The 21807-nt window shown below is 54.0% G+C and overlaps 1 protein-coding gene across 1 annotated transcript in view; it reads right to left on the reverse strand.

Annotated features, from left to right (window-relative positions):
* The window catches only part of DPF3 (double PHD fingers 3), an 81783-nt gene that overhangs the window by 38484 nt on the left and 21492 nt on the right, over positions 1-21807 (reverse strand). Inside the window, exons 3-4 of the mRNA XM_021711409.1 lie at positions 5482-5609; positions 181-276 (exon numbers count right to left, since the gene is read on the reverse strand). Of these exons, the coding sequence (XP_021567084.1) occupies positions 181-276; positions 5482-5609 (224 nt within the window). The remainder of the gene's footprint in view (positions 1-180; positions 277-5481; positions 5610-21807) is intronic.

Consider the following 21807-nt stretch of genomic DNA (forward strand, 5'->3'; position numbering starts at 1 on the left):
CCTGCCAACCCCACCTTCCCTATCACCTCTCACCAGCTCCTACTCTTCAGGCTGTGACCTGGGACCAAGGAGCTTCTGGAGTTTTCCTCTGTGAGGAAGGTCAGAGCATGCTCTCCTCCTATCCCCGCTGCCTGGCCCCACCCCCAGCCCTACTCCTTTGTGTCCAGCCACCCCACTCACCCGGCCTCTGGTCCTATTCTTCCGCTTGGGAACATCTTCTTCTAAATCCTCTTCTTCGTTCCCTTCCTCCACGTTCTCATCGTTTTCCAGAACTCTCTGAAATGACAAGGAGCAGGGGAGGTGAGAGTGTGGAGATACCATAGGGGGGTTGGGGGTTTACTCAAAGCAAGAGAGGTGAGAGACAGCAGGAAGGACATCGTGGGGCTTGGAGCTTCTGCCTTGTTTTCAAAAGTGAAGAGGATACTGCCATTGGGGATGTCCTGGTGCTAACACCCTCCAGAACTCCCCAGCCACATCTCCCTTCATACTGCCCTCCTGCTCTTGAGGCCCAGAAGACTTTTCTAACAAGAGACCACCCACCTGGGACTACTGCTATGCAAGGCCAGGAGGTCGGATCAGAAAATGCTTTCCTCAGTGTAATACTGCCTGTGTTCCCATGTGGGACACAGGAAGTACTTCCCTCCCACTATGCACCTCACCCTGTCTGATGAAGCCAGTGCCTTCCTGCCCACTGAGCCAGTCCTGCATTGCATGCTGTGCTCATGACAGCCCACTGTCATAGAGGAAGCAGATGTTCATTCAGCACGGCCATGATAGAGCTCAGAGTGTGAGTGCCAATTCTCCCACCAACCATCTTGCCAGGCACCTCACAGCATGGAAACCAGATCCCACCCACAGGTGAGTAAGGTGAGGCTGAGACCATCTTTACTGCTGCATACAGTATGGCGAAGCTGTGGCCTCAGTGACCAGGCTCACCCTCAGCCTGAATGACAGAGGGCCCAAGAGCAGTTCTGGAACACTCTTCCAGCAGGAACCTGAGTGCCACGCCCTTGAGAGGAGGTAGGAGGGTGAGCATGTCCCCCCAAGCCCAAGGGAAGAATAAGACTGTGGCTGGGGTCCCAGTCCCCACAGTGGGAGGAGGATGGGGAGAGGCCTGGGGTTCTCTGTGGGCAAGTCATCACCACTCCATATCTCAGTTTCCCCACTTATAAAATAGAAATTCATTTGCTCATTCACTCTACAGACATCTGTGCTGATGGCCCAGCAGCTGCACCAGGGCCGCCTCCCAGCTCCAGCAGACTCAACCACCACATGGTGACAACTGCTGTGAAAGTGGTATCAGGAGAGGACTCCACCTAACCTGAGGGGAGAGGCTTCCAAGGGCAGGACCCCAGAGAGTCAGATGCAGAGGAGGAGCAACGACTCACTGGACTGGCATGGCTTGGATGCTGCCCCTGCAGTCTCATCTTGAGATGTGGTCCCCACATGGGGGACAGAGCCTTGGGGTGTAGGCCACAGGGCGGGTCCCTCATGAGGGTCTTGGCCCCTCCCTATGGTCATGAATGAGTTCACATGGAAGCTGGTGTTTTAAAAAGTTCAACACTTTCTCCCTTTTGTTCCCTCTCTCGCCGTGGGACATGCCAGATTCCCTTCCCCTCCCGCCATGATTGTAGCTTCCCAGGGCCTCACAAGAAGCAGAGGCTGGTGCCATGCAGAACCGTGAGCCAATAACCCTCTTTCCTTTATAAATCAGCAGCCTCAACTGTTCCCTTATAGCAATGGAAAGTAGACTAAGACACCTGCCTTGTGAGCAGACAGAGGGAAGGGAAGGAGGGAGGTAAGGAGGAGGGAGAGAAGGCCTCAGGGCAGAGAGAACAGCATGAGCAAACTCCCTGATGCAAGGGGATGAACACAGCTTGTCCTGAGAGCAGGAAGAAGCTGGTATGACCAGAGCTTGGTGGCTCAAGGAAAAAGGGCACAGGACAAAGCCAGTGAGGTAGACAGACATTGCAAGGCATAGGGCAACACCCCCCATTCTCAAGGGCAGATACCGCATGGCACAGGGCAACACCCTCATCCTCATGGGCAGATACCAGGTGGCACAGGGCAATACCCTCATCCTCGTGGGCAGACACTGCAAGGCACAGGGCATCAACCCCCATCTTGGAGGGTAGACACCACATGGCACAGGGCAACACCCTCATCCTCATGAGCAGACACCGCATGGCACAGGGCAACACCCTCCATCCTCGTGGGCAGACACCAGGTGGCACAAGGCAATACCCCCATCCCTGTAGGCAGACACTGCATGGCACAGGGCATCACCCCCCATCTTTGTGAGCAGGCACCACTCAGAACAGGACAATACCCCCCTTCCTAATGGACAGACACCACATGGCACAGAACAACAACCCATCCTCGTGGGCAGACGCCGCATGGGCAGCCCCTGCGTAGCACAGGACAACACCGCCCATCCTCATGGGCAGATACCAGTTGGCACAGAGCAACACCCCAATCCTCATGGCAGACACTGTGTAGCACAGGGCAACACCCCCATCCTCATGGGCCGACACCGTGTGACACAAGGCAATACCCCACATCCTTGTGGGCAGACACCACTTGGCACAGGACAACACCACCATCCTTGTGGGCAGACACCATGCAGAATAGGGCAAAACCCCATCTTCGTAGGCAGATACCATGTAGCACAGGGCAACATCCCCCATTCTCGTGGGCAGATACCACATGGCACAGGGTAATACCCCTATCCTCTTGGGCAGACACCGTGTAGCACAGGGCAATACTTCCCATCTTAGTGGACAGATACCACATAGCACACAGATGGGGCACCATCTCTATCCTCATGGGCACATACAATGTAGCACGAGGCAACATTCCCATGCTCGTGAACAGACACCACGTGACACAGGATAACACTCCCATCCTTATGGGCAGACACTGCGTAGCACAGGGCAACACCCCCCTCATCCTTATGGGCAGACAGCATGTGGCACAGGGCAATACCCCCCCATCCTCTTGGGCAGAGACTGCATAGCACAGGGCAACACCCCCATCCTCGTGGGCAGACACTGCCTAGCACAGGGCAACACCCCCATCCTTGTGGGCAGACACCACATAGCACAGGGCAACACTTCCTATCTCGGTGGGCAGATACCACATAGCACAGGGCAACATCCCCCATCCCCATGGTAAGGGTTGAAAATCACAAAGATGAGGAAAAGGTGGGCAACCCCCTTGGGTTGCCTCCCACTATGGGAGCTTTTCTGTCCTCTCAATAAATCCTGCCTTCTAAAAAAAAAAAAACATGAGGAAAAGGCTGAGAAAGCAGCACACACAGCACCGTCAGTTGATGCCCCCTCCCCTGCTCACATGGCCTCCTGGGCAACACCTCCTGCCTTCCCTAAAGCCCAGAGCCACTGGGCAGCCATCTTCCACATTGGCCCCATGCAGAGTGCCCTGGTCCACTCACAGGCTCAGGACCCTGCCCATCCCCACCCGTCCAGAGAACTCACTACAGGCTTTGGGAGTTTTCAAGCTTCTCTCCTGGGCTTCCTTGGGAAGATGCCACCAGCAGACAGCACTGCGGGGCTCTGGGCAGCCTTCATCATCCAGCCGAGGGCCAACACTGCCCCTAGATGTGTCTTTAGCCCCCTCCCAGGAGCAGCCATGTTCACAGTGAGCCTTCCAGGCTACTGACATGCTGGCAGACGCACAAGGGTCAGCAAGACAAGGACTGGCCACATGCCCCGCAGCCCTCGGAGAGAGGATGCAGCATTGGCACAGGCATAGTCACCATAAGTGCTGCCGTCTGGTCAGCCATCTTGCCACCCTTCCAGGTCTGGAGGTCTCCGGATCACAGTAATCTCCAGGAGTCTGTAGGCCGCTGCCTCGGGTCTCTCAGCACTCATCTTACTCCACTCATGTTTCATTACTGCCTGCAACGTGCACACCAGACTGGAAGATGGCAAAGGCCGCAGGGCTTCTCCTCAGCCACATACATGTCCTTGATGTCCCAGAACTGCCGTCTGTCTCCAGGGCTCCAGCCTCCCTCTCCCATCAGCCTCCATCTGTACCCAGCCTCAGGCATGACGGCAGCCCCAGTCTGTGTGGACGGTCCCTCCTCTCACACAGACCTTCACAGCAGAAGCATGCCACTCACTCCCCACCCTGTCTGTGCATCATGTTAGAACACAGAGGAGGCCCTCTGGTCTATGTCCCTGGCCCAGGACAGCCTCCTCACTGGATGTTAGTCGAATGAATGAATGAACACAGTCTGCTTACTACAAATGTATTTTAATCACGTGAAGCCAATAACGACACAGACGCCCACGTGACGTGGTCCTGGTCTCAGCTCCTCACCCATGAACAGGACCACGGCGCTGCACATGACAGACACTGATTTTGCACTGAGGAAGTTATGTGACAACATCAGGACGACGGCCACACAGGCCAGGGCTACACAAGAGGAAGCCAAACCCCACCAGCCCTAGAGGAAGAGAACTGTGGGTCCTCAGTATCCAGGCTCCACCTGTTCCTTGATCCTGCCACATCACACAAACTGCACAAAAACATCCTGGCAGGTGAGACTGAGGTGACAGCTCTAGACACCAAAAGCAGGGCTGATACAGGAATGGCAAGGACACATGCACGTGTGCGCGCACACACACACACACACACACATGCACATACCCAAACATGCACATACCCAAACATGCACGCACACATAGGCACACACATGCACACACACACACGTGTGCAGAAGAAATCAGCAGACATCTTAAACACCAGATGTGAGAAGAGATGCCTCTGGCTGGGGATCAAGAGAGGCTGATGGGGAAGGAGGCCCCAAGGCTGAGCCTGAGCAGCAAGCAGAGCCTGCCCACATGGTGCTGGGAAAAACAGTGCTGGAATGAAGGATTCAGCATGGCCAGAGGCTGGGGAGGAGGCTGAGGACAGAGGCATGAGGAAGAGGCTGAAGATGGAGACTGGGGAAGAGGCTGAGGATGGAGGCTAGGGAAGAGGCTGAGGACAGAGGTTGGAGGTGCTGGGAAGAAGACTGAAGGCGAGGCTAAGGGCAGGTCCTGGAGGTCACACTTGCCATCCTGGACTTGTTTATCAGGAAACAAACATCCCAGCAGAGCAGATGGTCATCAGCCAATAGGACAGGTAAAGGGAGAGCTGGGGATAGGCCATCATGGAGGGTGGGGGAGTGGAGGAATGGGAGGGCAGAGGGTGGGACAGGAGGACAATGTGGACGAAGGGTGGGGTGCGGGGAGAAGGAAGGTGAAGGAGACAAAGGTCCATGGGGAAGGAAAGGGGGTACAGGGGATGGGAAGAATAGAGAGTAGAGAGGACAGAGGGGGCCTGGGCATGTGGTCCAGAGAAGTAGTCACTCACAGGCCCAGCCTGGCAGGGACGAGGACCTGGTCTATGTTCCCACATGTCCAGAGGGTTCTGGAGGCAGAACAGCAGCCCCGTCTCCCCTGCAGGCGAGTGTACCTGGAAGTCCTGCACGCTGTCCTCTTCGCGAGTATCTGCCTTCTTCTCCACACCCTCCCCACGCAGCAGTGCTTCCAGCGTGGTACCTTCTGAGGCAACGCCGTCCTTCCTCAGGGGCAGCTCCACCTCTGCAAGACAGGATGGGGCAGGTCAGGCCAGGGGCTGGGATGGGGCCAGTCTGCTCCTGCACCGGTCTTGCTTGGTGAGGACAGAGCCACCCATGCCTGCAAGGAGCCAGGCCCAGCGGGGGCATGGGGGATGCGGCCCAGATGCCTGGCCCATCTCGTATATCTCTGCTGGCCGCAGAGTACATCCCAGCACAGCCCAGAGCCGACTTCATCCTCCGAGGGGCCAAGCTACCCATCCCCGGGTGGCCTGTGGTGAGAAATGCAGCCACTGACATCGGGCATCCTGGAAGCTGGTACAATCCCTCACATAGCCCCTAGCTGTCCCTATCTCCCACACCTGCCCAGTCCCCGTGGCATCTGGGAAACAAGCCTGCCCCGCAGCTCCGTCCTGACCCTCAAAGTTCCACCTCCCTCCCATGTCCCCCTCCAGAAGTAGGCAAGGTTGACCCATCCACCAGGAGGGGATACTTGGGCATACATCAAAATGGAAAAAATGCACAAGCATGGGGGACCAGCCCCAGAAGGAGGGTGGGAAGGGAATCAGAACATCTCTCAAGAGACAAAGTCTTCAGAATTTTTCTTACCAAAAAAGAGAGCAAAGGACCGACTTTCCAGCAACCAACCACCACTCATCAGCCGCCCCTGCAATCATCCCACACATGCCTGCCGGGTGACACCGCCATGCTAAGACACAGGATGTGGCAGGCCAACCAGACTGAGATGAAACCTGCCTTTAGGAGTCTGACAGTCTACAAGGCAGACACAAGCACTGAACACAAAGACGCAACTACGAAGTGTCATCATGCTATGCGGGAAACAAGAGTGAATGTGAGAATAACAGGGGTCTACTTCAGAGTGGGGAGTTGGGAGGTAAGGAGGCTACATCTGCATGTCAGAAAAAGAGTCAACAGGCTCACACCTGTAATCCCCATGCTTTGGAAGGCCAAGGTAGGAGGATCACTTAAGGCCAGGAGTTGGAGACCAGCCTGGGCAACATAGTGAAACCTCGTCTCTACAAAAAAATAAAAGAATTAACAGGGCATGGTGGCATGCACCTATAGTCCCAGCTACTCAGGAGGTCAAGGTGGAGAGATCAGCTGAGCCCAGGAGGTCTGAGGCTGCAATGAGCTGTGATTATGCCGGGGCACTCCAGCCTGGGCGACAGAGTGAGACCCTGACTCAAACAAAGAAAAGCAGGGTCGATCGTGAGTTCTAGTGAGTTCAAGGTGCACTCCGTGGCCTGCTCTGACCACCTGGCACTCAAGCATCTTCCAAATGTTGCATCTGGGGCAAATGAAGTGTGGAACTCACGTCCCATCCTCAGTCGAAGGAACAGCTGTTAACCATCCCACAAACTCACACTGACCACACATACGTGTTTGGAGCCACAACTCAGCTTCCCTGGGCCCTCTCAACACGACATAAGCTCTGTTTCCAGAACTCCAAGCCTTTCAAATGACCCTACAGACCCTCCCACTCAAACTTCCCATTCTGCAAAGGGCCACTGAGACCAGACAGGTCCAGTCGTCACCAAAAGCCACACTGTGGGACAGACCATCCAAATGACCACCCCAGGGCATTAACTGAGGTGGTGAGGAGAGCCCCCGCTGTCTGCCCTTTGTGGCCAACAGGCCCCACTGTGCCTGACGGGGCTCCAGCTCCAGTGTGTCTGTGGGGAGGGGCTTGGTGCGTGGCGAACGTGGCATGCAACTCGGCACCAGATCCTACACAGCCAGGAGCACTGTCGTCGACCCATTTTACAGAAGAAGTCAGGCTGCTGAGGGAGGCCAAGGACTTGCTCCATGTGCACTGCTGGTAAGGAGCAAAGTCCAGCCTTGAACGCAGATCTGCCTCCAAGCTCATGTGTCGACGACAGACTCCGCCCTGCCTCCTAGGGATCTTCCCTGCCAGGCTTTTCCAGACCTCTCTGTGCCTCCATGGTACTCCTAGGCTCTCCTTGGCAGCATACCTCAAGGTGGAAGGCAGAGCTGACAAAGGCCGGGGTGGGCCTATGTCGTGGTTGGCGTCCTGCTCTATGCAGCCCTCCCTGCGCACTGCCCCCCCAACAACAGGATCCACCCCATACAGAATGTTCCCCCCAGAAGGCCTGCCTCTGCCTTCTGCTCCTTCCTCCTTCCACCGCACACACCACCACCTGCACTCCCCCTTTAGCCAGGTTCACCCAACAGGCAGCACGAGGATGAGAGGGAGACATCCAGCATGGGAGGAGTGCAATGGCTCACTCACAGGCAGAGCCGGGAGGTGTCTAGGGGCATCTGGGGTTCACCCCCCACAGAGGAGCCTTCCGGGGCCACAGGGATAGCTGTGGCCTCAGCCCCCCTCATTCCCAAGTACTCCACTAATTCCCAAGTACTCCGCTCTTGTGGGTTCTGTGTTCAGATGGTCCTGGTGTCCAACCCTGGCAGGCCATTCGTGAACAAAGTCATGTGCCAGCTATAACCTAAGCCTGTGTTTCCTCACATGTCCCATGTGGAGGCCACAGCACCCACGTCCCAGCATGGTGTGAGGGTCAAGCAAGGCTGTCCACTGCATGAGAAACCCCAAAAGGACCCCACATGCACACACAGTCAGTGTGAGAAGCAGGGTGGACAGGAGGCATCTCCATTTTGTTTGTTCTATTCTAGTCAAAACTCAGATTCCAAATGAGACTGTGTATGTGAGGAGCCTGTAGTGCTGCCAGGGCCCTGCAAGTGCCAGATATCATTACTGCCACAGTTTGACCAGTTATGACTGTACTGGGACAGCTGCCCATCCAACAGAAATGTAATGCAAGCCCCTATGTCATTTTAAACCTTCTAGTAGCCAAGTTTTAAAAAGTAAGTGCAAGGTTGGTCATGGCAGCTCAGGCTTGTCATTCCAGCACTTTGAGGCCAAGGCAAGAGAATCACTTGAGGCCAGGAGTTCAAGACCAGCCTGAGCAACAGTGAGACCTCGTCTCTACACACACTTACACAAAAAATAGCCAGGCATGGTAGAGTGCGCCTGTCATCCTAGCTACTCAGGAGGCTGAGGCAGGAGGATTGCTTGAGCCCTGAAGGTTGAGGCTGTGGTGAGCCATGATCATGCCACTATACTCCACCCTGGGTGACAGAGTGAGACCTGACTTTTCTAAAAAGTACAATTAATTCTAATAAGATATTTTGCCTAATCCAGTATTTTCAAAACATTACTATCTCAACATGAAATCAATGTAAAAATATCGATTCAATATTTTACATTCTCATGTTCATATGAAGCCTCCAAAGCCTGGTGTGCCTTTCCAGTCAGCACACTACATTCAGACCGGCCACATACAAGCTTTCCTTAGCCACACATGACCACTGGCGGCCGTATCAGATAGTGCAGGTTTACAGCATTAAAAGTCACATTTACTATGATCTTGCTTCCAAAAGATAGAAAGGATGTAAACATAGTTTTTTCTTTTTAAAAAAGAGTACTTTTTATTTATTTCCCCTCTTTTTTTTTTTTTTTTTTTTTGGTGGAGACAGAGTTTTGCTCTATGGTGTGATCATAGCTTGCTGCAGCCTTGACCTTCTGGGTTTAAGTGCTCCTCCCACCTCAGCCTCCCAAGTACTGCAACTACGATGCGCGCCACCACACCTGTAAATACGGTTCTCAATGTAGCCTATGTAATTAATACCCAGCCGGGCACCATTCCAAGAGCAGAGTGCTCTCGGACCCCTGGCAACCCTGGTTGCGAGGCACTATGGGTAAGGCCTGCAGGGTCAAGTGAAAGGGTGGCCACACTCCCGCACACCAGCAGGGGGCGTTCTCTGCTTCTGACCACAGGAGGTCCAGCAAGAAGGGGAAAGGAAAGTAATAGGTCCAAGCCCCAGCACAGCACACGTCCTAAACACGCTCCTGTCCTAATACACGGGCTTACAGTTCCTCAAGAGTGAGCTCATTCTGACCCCACATACACATTTGGGGTTACAAACCTGCCAGGAGCCATCGAGCACCTCACTTAAAAGAAGGTGGCCTGCCACACACACGACTGCTCTCTACATCTGCCAACTCCACGCACGCGCCATGAGCCACAGGCACTGCTTCTCCAGGGCCGCAGCAGCTGTCACCCACACTGGCCGCCTCCCGCCTGAGAGCAGCTCTGCCTCCGATTCTAATTGGGAACAGAGACACTCCCTCCCTGGGTGACTTCCAGCACGATCCGTCACACCAGAGACAGCTTCTGTGCAAAGCGAAGCAAATGGGTTCCCAAATAAGAAAAAGCCCCTTACACAAACAAGGGATGAGGCATCGAACGTCTAAAAAAAATCACAAACAAAAGCAAAACAAGAGAAACACTGCTAGTGAGAAACAGCAGTGGCTTCTCTCAGGGCACGAACGGGACAACCGTCCTCTCAGGCGCAGATCAAAGCCACCAGCTTTGACACCAGTGCCCCAGCCTGCGCCCTGCGCGCCGGGAGGCCAGCCTCACTGGGCTGCAGGGCCCCGAGCTCATTAGTGGGACAGCAAGATGTGTCTGCAGTGCAGAGCACTGCAAGTAATTAAATCCCAGGTCATTTAAAAATGCAAACGCGCCACTACACACGCTCCCGGGCTCTGCCTCTTTCCAGTGTTACTTGGTTCAGGACAGAGGGCCAGGAACCTGCACGTCATGTGTAGATTACCATAAAATATGCCATATAGGATGCAGACGAAGACAGGGCTTCTTTGGGGAGATGCACAGAGAAGCACTGTCTGTCGGCTGTCGAGCTCGCAGGGAGATACCATCTCCAGGAGCCACTGCCGACAGCCTGCCCCGGGGGACATCGCACGGAAACACCCGCCATGGTGTGGCTGGCTGTCCATCCATCAAGCATCCGGACGGGAGGCCTGGAGACGGGTTGTGGTGCAGGAGGGAGGGAGAAAGCCCCCACCATGGAAGGAGCCACGGGACTGTGAGGCTCTGCTGCCATTTTCCAGCTGCCGCCAGCTTTTCCTGAGAAACACAAGCATGGGGCCTTCTCTCCAGACACCCTTTATTTCGAGGAAAGAAGCTCATCACATGTTCTTGGGTTGACACTTCAGCTCACAATGAGCAGCAGGGGCCAAGCATCACTGTGTCCTCTATCCCATCAGACTCCAGGCTCAGCAGGAAAGGGAGGGGGACTGTCCCAACCTTCTCCCTCCCGGGGAGGTGACCTAAGCCCTGACTCCTGAGATGCGAGGCCCAGAAATCGCAGGCTCAGCCCTGGGGCTGCTTTCTCACTGCCATTGGCTCTGTGATTCACAAAGCTCAAAATAGATGAGCTTCCCACCACAACCTGGTGCCCTGGCTGCCCTAGCGGGCCCTTGTCAGCATGTTATGGGCTCCCAGGAGGTCCACATCAAGGGAAGACTGGCCCTCCCCCACCTGGCCCTGCTGTGCACACCCTCACACCCCACAGACACGCAAGGATGTGTAAGCGTCCGGCTGTCAGGACCACAGATGAGCAGGCCCATCTGAGACACAGAAACAACCATGTGGTCAGGACACCTGCCCCTTCCTCCACCATCAAGCAGCTGAGCAAGTGACACCACTTGGGGTAGGGTGAGGGGCAGGGAGGAATCGGGTGGATGCACTGTCCCCAGGGGCAGGTGGGGCACCGGTCCTGGGGTCCCTGAATGGTGTGTGAGTCTAGCTACCAATGAGAGGCATCACTAAGAAAGCAGATCTTAAATGTTCTCACCAAAAAAATGACTAGTAAGTGAGGAGACAGGGATGTTAATCAACCTTATTAAATCATTTTGCAGTGGATATGTCCATCAGACACCACATCACACACCATAAATACTGTAATATTTATTTGTCAATTTTACCTTAATAAGGCTGGGGGAAATAAAATAACCAATCCAGGGCAGCGGCATGGGGGGGGGTTGCTGCTCTGGGTGAAGTCCCGGCCTACCTTCCTGACACAGTCTTGGCCTTGACCTCACCTCCAGAGCCAGCCAGCCTCCCTGTCGTAGGCAACCAAGACTGTGGGTGCAGGGAACATGCTCCCTCTTGGTCCTCCAGTGTCCTCCCCACCTTCTGAAAGTCCCAGGCCCCAGCATGGGAGGTCCAGCGGCCCCCAGCATGGTCTAGGAAGATGGAGACAAGGAGGTGGGATAGGGGTAGTGAGAACAGGGATGGGGGTGCAGTTTGGGCTGAGTTGCTGCTGCCGCTTCGGGCCCAAGGTAGGCATTGCTCCCATAGCCCTGGGGGAAGGTCATGGCGGAACCTCAATGGGCAATGCCTTCACCTTACCAGTAACTGTTGGGCACTTACTGCATACCAGGCTGTGAGCACCAGAGACACAATCCTGCCCTAGGAGAGCATGTGTCCAGAAAGAGAGAAAACCCATGAGGCCGACAGCAAAGCCTTCATGGCAGATCCATGTTCTGGGGGAGCAACAGAGGAGAGGTCAGAGCTTCAGATGGAAGGCCTAGGGCCAGCCTGAAGGGGAGAAGGCAGGTGGCTGACACTCAAAGTCAACCCAGGCAGATGAGCTGTCCACAGAGCCCTGCAGCTGCCACCTGCCTGGAGGAGGTGAGCAGGGTGGCAGGAACCCAGCCAGGAATTGGAGACCAGCCTGACAACATAACTAGACCCTGTCTCTACAATTTTTTTTTTTAAAGTTTCAAGGGGCACATGTGCAGGTTTAGTACACAGATATATGGAGTGATGGGGGGTTTGGCCTTCTATTGAACCCATCACCCAAAGGGTACCCAACAGGTGGTGTTTCCATCCTTGCTCCCCTCCTTCGCCCCCTTAGGGGTCCCCAGGGCCTGTGGTTCCACCCTCATGTCCATGTGTGCCAGTGTTTAGCTCCCACTTATAAGTGGAATATGCAGTATTTGGTTTTCTGCTTCTGTGACTATTTGCTTAGAATAATCACCCCAGCTGCCAAGGCCATAATTTCACCCTTCTTTATGACCACATAACATCCATGGTGTATATGAACCACAATTTCTTTATCTAGTCCACTGTCAGTGGTCACCTGGGTTGGTTCCATGTTTTTGCTATTGTGAATAGTGCTGCAATGAACACACAAGTGCAGGTGTCTTTTTGGCAGAGCAGCATGTGTTCCATTGGGTAGGAACCTGGTGGTGGGATGAAGGGATGAGTGGTAGTTCTATTTTTAGTTCTTTGAGAAATCTCCAAACTGCTTTCCACAGGGGCTGAACTCACTTACATTCCCACTATCAGTGTACGAGTATTCCCTTCTTTTCACAGCCTCACTGACATCTGTTGTTTTTTTGACTTTTTAACGATAGCCCTCCTGGCTAGAGTGAGGTGGTATCTCATTGTGGTTTTGATTTGCATTTCTCTGATTGGTGAGGCTGAGCATTTTTTCATGTTTACTGGCTGCTTGTGTGTCTTCTTTTGAGAAGTGTCTGTTCATGTCCTTTGCCCACTTTTTAATGAGGTTATTTGTTTTTTCATGTCGATTTGTTTAAGCTCCTTATGGATTCTGGTTATTGGTCCTTTGTTGGATGCATGATTTACAAATATTTTCTCCCATTCTGTAGACTATCTGTTTAACCCTTTACTGTTGAGAAGCACTCTAGTTTAATGAGGTCCCAATTGTCAATTTTGGTTTTTGCTGCATTTGCTTTTGAGGACTTGGTCATGAATTTGTTGCCTAGGCCAATGTCTAGAAGAGGCTTTCCTGGGCTTTCCTCTAGGATTTTCATAGTTTGAGGTCTTACATTTAAGTCTTTAGTCCACCTTGAGTCCATTTTTGTGTACAGGGAGAGGAAGGATCCAGCTTCATCCTTCCGCATGTGCCTAGCCAGTTTCCCCAGGACCATTTGTTAAACAGGATGTCCCTTCCCCAGTGTATTTTCCATCTCTACCAAAAAAAAATTTATTTTAATTAGCCAGGCATGGTGGCATGCGCCTGGGAAGGCTGAGGCAAGAGGATAATTTGAGGCCAGGAGATCAAAGGCTGCAGTGAGCCACGATCATGCCACTGTACTCCAGCCTGGGTGACAGAGTGACACACCATCTCTAAAATATTTAAAATTAAAGTTAAAAAAACATTAAAAATAAATAACTAAAATAAAAGACTCCGGGCAGGATAAACCTCCATCCAGGCAGGTGGCACACGTCCTCCAGTCTGGCCATGAGCTATCTGTAACAAGCTCATCACTGGGGCCAGGGATGGGACGGCGTGGCAAGATCTGCCCCAGGAAGAGTGGTGGGGACACCATGGGCATCACAGCAACTCCTCATGCGGCTGAGTCCTCTGTTCTCACCCCACACTACTCTCAGGTAACCCTGTGAAGCCCATGACCCACCTCTCACAGGGGTGGCAGAGACCTGCCCAAAGTCTCAGGCTAACAGGTGAAAGAGTGACTCAACCAGACCCTGCAGCCCCCATGGGGGCCTCTCCTCCCACAGGGCATGGCATGGGGCTGGCCTCATGGCATGGAGCTGGCTTCACCATGACCCAGAGGTAAGATGACACAGGGACTGGCCCATGAGCCTGGTGGGCACAGGACAGGGGCCAATCTGCTCTGTCCTGTTGAGCTTGTCTGCGGAGCAGGGAGGACAGAGCCAAGTATGTCCCTGAGCGTGAGTAAAGCACCAGACACTTCTGTTCCCTCCAGCCTTCACCAGTCCTGACCATGCAGCCTCCAGACAGATGGCTGCAGCTCTATGCTGCAGGAAGGAGATAAATGACCAGTCACTTCCCCAATGCATTTGGCAGCATCCATTCCCTGCATGGAGCCACAGGAGATAGGAGCTCTGACAGCAGGGCGGGAGCCAGCACAGCCTTCCCTCTGAAGGACACACCAGGCTCCTCTGCGGCTGGGAAGGTTGCACCGTCCACCACTCACTCCTGGCTCGAGGCCCCAGGCGCTCCTCCACCCCGCCCCTGCCCATCCATCTGAGGGGTTCAGAGGGGCCGGTGACAGGCCCATCCATCTTAGTGGTTCTCTTGGCACATCCACATCCACATCCACATGCTGTTCCCTGACCCGAGGGTGTTGCAGAGCTGGGGGCACCGTCGTGAGAAAAGAAATTGCATGGATCATCAGACAGCAAGAGGTGAAAGAAGCTGGGGACATGAGAATGGGGCCACGGACAGAGGAGGAAGAAACACATTTAGATGGGAGTGCAGCAAGGGGAGAGGCCAGGCCTGCTCCGTCCACAGGACTCAGGGAGTCACCAGGGCCTGCTCTGTACACAGGGCTCAAGGAGTGACCATGGCCTGTTCTGTTCACAGGGCTTGGGAGTGATCACAGCCTGCTCCATCCACAAAACTCAGGGAGTGACCATGGTCTGCTCTGTCCAGGGCTCAGGGAGTGACCATGGCCTACTCCATCTATAGCAGGGGTCCCCAACCCCCAGATTATAGACAGGCACCAGTACATGGCCTATTAGAACAAGGCCACACAGCCTTGTCCATGGCCTTGTACACCAGTACGTGGCCTGTTAGGAACAAGGCCACAAAGCAGGAGGTGAGCAGGGGGCAAGCAAGCAAAGTTTCATCTGTAATTACAGCTGCTCCCCATCACTCACATTACCACTTGAGTCCCGTCTTCTGTCAGATCAGTGGCGGCATTAGATTCTCAAAGGATCACGAACCTATTGTGAACTGTACGTGTGAGGAATCTAGATTGAGTGCTCCTTTGAGAATCTAATGCTTGATTATCTGAGGTAGTGATGCTAGTACTGGAGAGTGGCTGCAAATAAAGACTAACATTAGCATTGAGGTTTGATGGCATCCTCCCCCAACCATCCATGGAAAAACTGTCTTCCACGAAACCAGTCCCTGATGCCAAAAAGGTTGGGGACTGCTGATCTACAGGGCTCTGGGAGAGGCCAGGCCTGTTCCATCCACAGGGATTGGGAAGTGGCTGGAACCTACTCTGTGCACAGGTCTCAAAGAGTGCCTGGGGCCTGCTCCATCTGCCCAGCTTGGGCCTTCGGTGTGGCAGGGATGGTACCCAGGGGGCACAGTCAGCCTCCCCACCCTGCCCCACAGCTGGGATTCAAGTACTTCTGCCTCAACACCCCCTAAGGGTCTCCTCTCTAAGGGTCCCTGTGAGGAGTCTGTTAGCTGACATGCAACCCTCTCTGCTCTGGGACATCCTAAACCACAGTCTCCCCCAGGGCTCCTGTCCAAGTACCCAGCAGTGTGGGTTGGGGGTGGTTATCCCACCCACGAGTCCTCAGTCCTTGCAGGGCCACCAGAGCCAGAGAAAACCAGGAGAAAGAATCAGTACTGGCTCCCAGCTGCCTTCCCACCCACCACCCAGGAGCTCAGCACCAAAGAGCTGCACTACCCCATGCATTCCACAGTAGACGGACTCCACAAGAATTTGGTTCACTTGTTGAAGGGGCTGGGGCTGTGGGAGCCCTTGGCATCCGAGGACCCAGGGTGAGCAGGCCTGAAGCAATCCAGCCAGGGCTCCTTGCTGAGCGTCACCACGATGCCCCAGGGAGACGCGTCCCCGTTCTATGCCACGATTCCCAACATCTAAAATGAAGACTACGTCTGTCCTGGGCCGCGAGGACCAGGGTCAGGGCTGAAAGATGCTACACTGATGCAAGCAAGCTGTCTGAGCTGACTCCAGAGGGACACTGTGGAAGTTTGTTCCCAGCCTTTGTCTTTTCTCCATTTAAAAAAAGAAAGAACGAAAATGTACTGAAGGCCTTTCTCCCAACAAGCTGGCCCCAACCCAACCCCTGCCTGTCCTAGGCCTTCTGCGTGTTTCCTACCCACCTTCCCTCCTGCCGGGTGCCCACGCACAGTGACAGCTCTGCTATCCGGAAAGGATCTGGGAAGGGTCCTTGGTGATGGAGGCTCACCAGGATCTGGGTTGTGGGAACTGTGAGACCTGCATCCTGAGACCCCCGGAAGCACAAGCAGCACAGAGCACAGAGCTCAGTATGGCGATAAGAGATGTGGTGTCCTCAGACACCCAGCAAGTGGAAACGGTGAGATGTGTGACTGAAACTTACTGGAGGGAGAGCCTGGCACGAAGCATGCAGGTTCAGGCCCAGTATGGTGGCGGGAGATAGGATGTCCTCAGACGCCCAGCAAGCAGGGGCCAGCACACGCATGACCCAGACCCACTGGAGGGAGAGTCTGCTGCGAGGCGCGTAGGCACAGGGACGCTGGGTATGCATTCAGATTCTGAAGAGCCCTTCCCGGTCTCAGCCTGTTCTGCCCCGCACTGCAGACTTTCATTCTCAACAAGCACCAAAGACACACAGGTGGGTCAGCACACCCCAGAGCCCGGTGGGAGGGCAACAGGACCAGGGCCCTTCATCAGGGACCAGCTCCACCAAGAACCCGAGACTCCATGGTCCTGTCCTCAGGTCCCTCAAGAGCCCTCAGGATTCCCAGACCTGGTTCCCTGACAACTCGGCAGACCTGGGACCTGGGACTTGAACCCATCACATCCTGGCCTTGGTTGTGGAAAGCAGCCTGTCCCTGCTGGACACAGGGACACAAAGGAAGTCAGAGGACAAGCTGGGTGTCGACATGACAGACTGTGTGTGACATCTCCTCACTGTCCATGGGAGAGGACAATGTGGAAGGAACGCGTGTCTGGGGAGAGTTCTATTCCAGGCCAGCAGCCCCTTCCTAGGACATGAAGACATGTCAGTGTTCTGGTGTGAAACTCAAGCTCCAAGGGTCCTGGATATAGCTAGATTCCTGGAGCACATCGGGGGCTCAAGGAGCCCACGTAGGATAGGAGGGGGAGAGGAAGCATGGGCATCCTTGGACAGGGCCCAGCAGGCAGGTGGCAGGTTCCCTTCAACAAAACTCAGTCTCCTGGTTTCCACTCATTTAAAGAGTTTCAGCACAGGATGGCCTGCTTCCAAGGCCAGGGTGTGATGGGTCACTGCCACCCAGGCCATGGGATACTCTGTTAGGCTTATCATCATCATAACCTGCATCTGGACAGCACGCTAATGCTTACAAAGCCCCTCCTCACATTTTTGTTCCTGTCATGAGCTCAGTCCCAATGCAGCCCTGGGAGGGTATGCCCAGACTGTGTCCAAGGTGGGGTCAGCTGTGGACAAAGCCCAGGGTGTCTGTGTGTGTGTCTGAGGGCAGCATCTGTGTGGTGGGACCAGGCAGGAAGTGAACTCTCGAGTGTTCGTTCCTTCCGCTGCAGGCAGCAACCAACTTGACACCAACCTCAGCGCCCATGCCCAGGCAGCTGTACCGGGTTCAGGTTGGCTTTGGCCCTGCCCTGCTGTCAGGCCCGCTGGGCCAGAGGAGGAGGAGGTGGAGCCCAGGGCTAGCGGCCACATCCCAGCAGCACAATGTCTGTGTCCAATCACTCGGAGGCCCCTCAGCCTCTGCCCCAAGCATGAGGCACAGAGGTTCTTGCCAGGTCCAGGTGGTAGAGGCCACCAGTGGATGGTCTGCATCCCTGGTCAGGGACCCTCTGAAGAGCCAAGGAGAGCCCTCTGTAGGGCTGTGTGAGATGGGCCCTCTGGTGAGCTCATTCCTCCCCACCAGTACCCAGTGCCGAGAAACGTCCTCCATGGGGCCAGGACAGTGACTCGCGGGACAGTACTCCTTCCCAGAGGAGTGAGGGTGCCTCCTGGGTGATCCACCAACCACGAGGCCTACCGACAACACAGACACTAGCATGGGCCCTGCACTGACCACGAGGCCTGCTGACAGAACAGACACCGGCAGAAGCCCAGGCTCTCTGGCCACATGCCACACCGGAATCTGTTCTGCTCCAACACCCTCAGGATGTGCCCTCCCACCCATAGCTGTAGGATCTGAGTGATGGTGCCCGGCGAGGCCCTGGCGCCACGGCACCCACACTCAGCTGCTGCCTCAGAGCGGCCCCAGGAACACAGCCCTTCCTGTCTCTCCTCCACCTCCTCCCCTCCTCCCTCTCCTCTGCAGGTGGCATGGGTTTGTGCTGAATTTTTCACACAAGCCTAAATGTCGGGAGCTGCCTGTGTCCAGACCTCCACCAGCCCACGTGGCAGGTCAGAGGAGGAGAAGGCACCCCTTGGTGGGGGACGTTTACAATGCTGCCTCTCCCATGGGGTGGTGGAGCTCAAGCTGGTCCTGCCCTTTGGAACCCTTGAGGGGTCCTGTGCAGGTACCGTTGCCACTTTCCAGAGACCCGGCCCTTTCCATTCCCAGAGTAGTTTCCACCAAGCACCTCCTGGTACGTGGACACCCCCAGGCCAGAGTAGACTTGGACAGTAACTGTTAAATGACCACCTCTTGTTTTATTCTGCTGATTTGAGTTCGAGGAGCCCTCAACTGTCTGGTTGACACTTTGAGTGTGACTCAGGGCAGAGTCATTGGCCAGCATTTCTGGAGAACTTGCTGCAAATTCCTCATGGGTGGGGACAAGCAGGTGGGTAGACCTCTCTGCCACCACCATTGAGAGGAACTAACCGGAGGGGGGTAGTCAACCCAGCCCCTCTGGGGACCTCTCTGCCACCACTGTCAAAGGTGCTTCCTTTCTACTGGTACACACTGAGCCTGGATTGACTGGCATCCCCCTAACTTGCCCTGCAAGGGGAAGACAACTTGAAAGACAAAGGCATAGAGCCCTCTCTTCGATGCTTGAGCACCTGGATGCAGCTGTGCCTGAAGGCAGCTAAACCCTGGGATTCACTATTACAGGAACCAACTTCCCCTTTCTGCTTAGGCTAGTTTGATTCGAGCTCCTACACTTTATGACTGAAGGAATTCCAACAACTATCTCTTGGTGAATTTTAATGATTAATACATATCAGTTTATTATCATGAAATAAAAATATTAAGAGGAAAGGCCTTGTTAAAGGCTCTTTAAGTTAGTATATCCACAAGCAGCAGGAAGAAGCAGAAAAGACATTGGACAGGAGATCAGGCAACCCAGATTCTCTGCAGGACATCCAGGAATTGCTGTGTGGCTTTGAGCAAGGTTCTTAGCCTGTCTGAACCTCAGTAAAATAAATAATTGGAGCTAATGATATCTCAGGTATTTTACAGTGCCAAGTGCCTTTAATTCTATGAAACAAGATCTAGTCAATCTGATATAAAATGTTCTTAATAAAGGCTCTTTATATAAATGTTAAGAATAAAGACTAATAGCTTAAAATTAGTGTAAAGTGTTTATTAAAAAATGTTTAACTGACAAATTATATATGAGCCATCCTAAAATACATGCAAAATACTCACTGCATCACTGGCTAAATTGGAAAAATCAAAAACAAAACTTGGGACCCGCTGGGTGAATAAACTGTGGTATATCCACACAATGGAACACTATGTATTTATAAAAAGACACATGAAAAACCTTCATACTTTGATATGCCAATATCTCAGGCATGTTTTAAGTAAAAAGGGCACATCTAAGGAGGCTGTTCTGTGAAGAGGAGGAAAATCAGAGGGTTGTGACTCCTGCCAGGCACAGGATCCTCGAGGGATCTCAAAACCTGATGCTACAGACAACCTCCCAGGAGGCCAGCCTCAGCCATCACCACACAACACAATATTTTTATCTTTTGAATGTCGAGACATGGCTGTATTGCCCACTCAAAAACAAATAAGTAGGAAAAAATGTTTAAAGACCACACATGGCTCATTTGAACCTCACAGCATAACTCATGTCCAGTGGCCTATGCATCTCAAGACCAGAGTTCCTTGCAACCAGGCATGCCCGAGGGCATGCTCCAGGAGCTGCAGCTGGTCTGGGTAGGGCCAGGATTCTGCATGTCCAACAGCTCCACCTGCTGCTGCCCTGGCCAGGACCCCACCCCACGGATCATGTTAGAGTCACACAGGCCAACACGGCACTGCATGGGCCACATAGCACCTCATGGACTAACACAGCAATGCATGGGTCAAAATGCATGGACCAACACAGCACCACACAGGCCAACACAGCACCACATGGGCCAAAACAGCAATGCATGGGCGACATAGCAATGCATGGGCCAAACAACACCACACAGACCAACACAGCAATTCATGGGGCAACATGGCAATGCATGAGCCAACATGGCAACGCATGGGTCAACCAGCACCCCATGGCTACCATGCACTTAAAATGCAGCCAGTCCAGAGTGAGACATGAGACATGTAAGGACACACTGGAACTCAAACACAGTCCAAAAAAGAAAGTTATGATCTCATCATAATTTTTATGGAGATGACATGCAGAAGGGGCTAAGTGGAATATGTTATTAAAACTCACTTCCTGGCTTCATTTCCCCTTTCATTTTATGATCACATGGCAGTGTGAAGTGACACATGGCCGGCAGTGTGAAGTGACACATGGCCTGCACTGTGTGCCACTGGGTCACGCTGCTGTAGGTGACGGGATCTCCACAACCCATGTGGGGTTGGGACAGGCTCTACCACTCCTGTCTGCAAGCATCTGAACTACATGGGAACGTTGCAGAATTGAGCCCCTCTCTCCCCTGACAGACCCAGCCACCACACAAGCAAGCCACAGCAGGGCTCCCAGGCCCACAGCAAAAGCCCCGACAGCAGCAGGGCCAGCGTGGCAGTCAGGTGGGGGTGACAGGAGGTGGCCAGCTTCAGGTGGGCAACACAATATGACAGGCAGGAGCAGGTCGGCTCTGTCTGTACCCCTGGACAGATCATTCCCCCCACACTGAGTCCTGGTCCAGCACCCTCAAAACACAGTCACCCCTAAAGCCAGGAACCCTGGGCAATTGCTTGGCCTTACTGCAGCCAGACTCAGGTCTGGAGATGCCACAGAGTTGGAAGTAGAAGGACAGACCCACAAGACAGACCCAATTCTGCTGCAGGGCTACAGGCAATCACAGCTCCCAGGGTGGGTTTGAGCTCAAACCTTCCATTTCCACTTCCAAGGTGAGTGCAATTCTCAGCAAACTGGCCTCCTCCATGTGAGAGGCCCCAGAGGTCTCCATGGGGTGAGGAGAGGGTATACACGGGGTACAGAGAGGGTGTACACAGAGTGAGGAGAGGTATATACAAGGTGAGGAGAAGGTGCCCAGGGTACCCCCTTTTCCTTAGAAACATACCCCCTGGGCCAAGGTGTGTTCATGTGAGGCCACAAGGAAGGGAGCCATGCTTCCTTCAATCCAATAGGGACAGTGAGTTGCCTGAACCCAGTCCTGACCCGGCCCAGGCCCACCCTGTCCCTGCTGCTGTCTGATTCCTGTGGATGGCAGGAGAGAAGATAAGAGGAAGGGGACAGGAGAGCCCCATGGGGAGGAGAGCCAGGAGAAGGCAGA

Source organism: Carlito syrichta, unplaced genomic scaffold, assembly GCF_000164805.1.
Source record: "Carlito syrichta isolate Samal-C Ts95f unplaced genomic scaffold, Tarsius_syrichta-2.0.1 Scaffold83815, whole genome shotgun sequence".
Classification (NCBI taxonomy): Eukaryota; Metazoa; Chordata; class Mammalia; order Primates; family Tarsiidae; genus Carlito; species Carlito syrichta.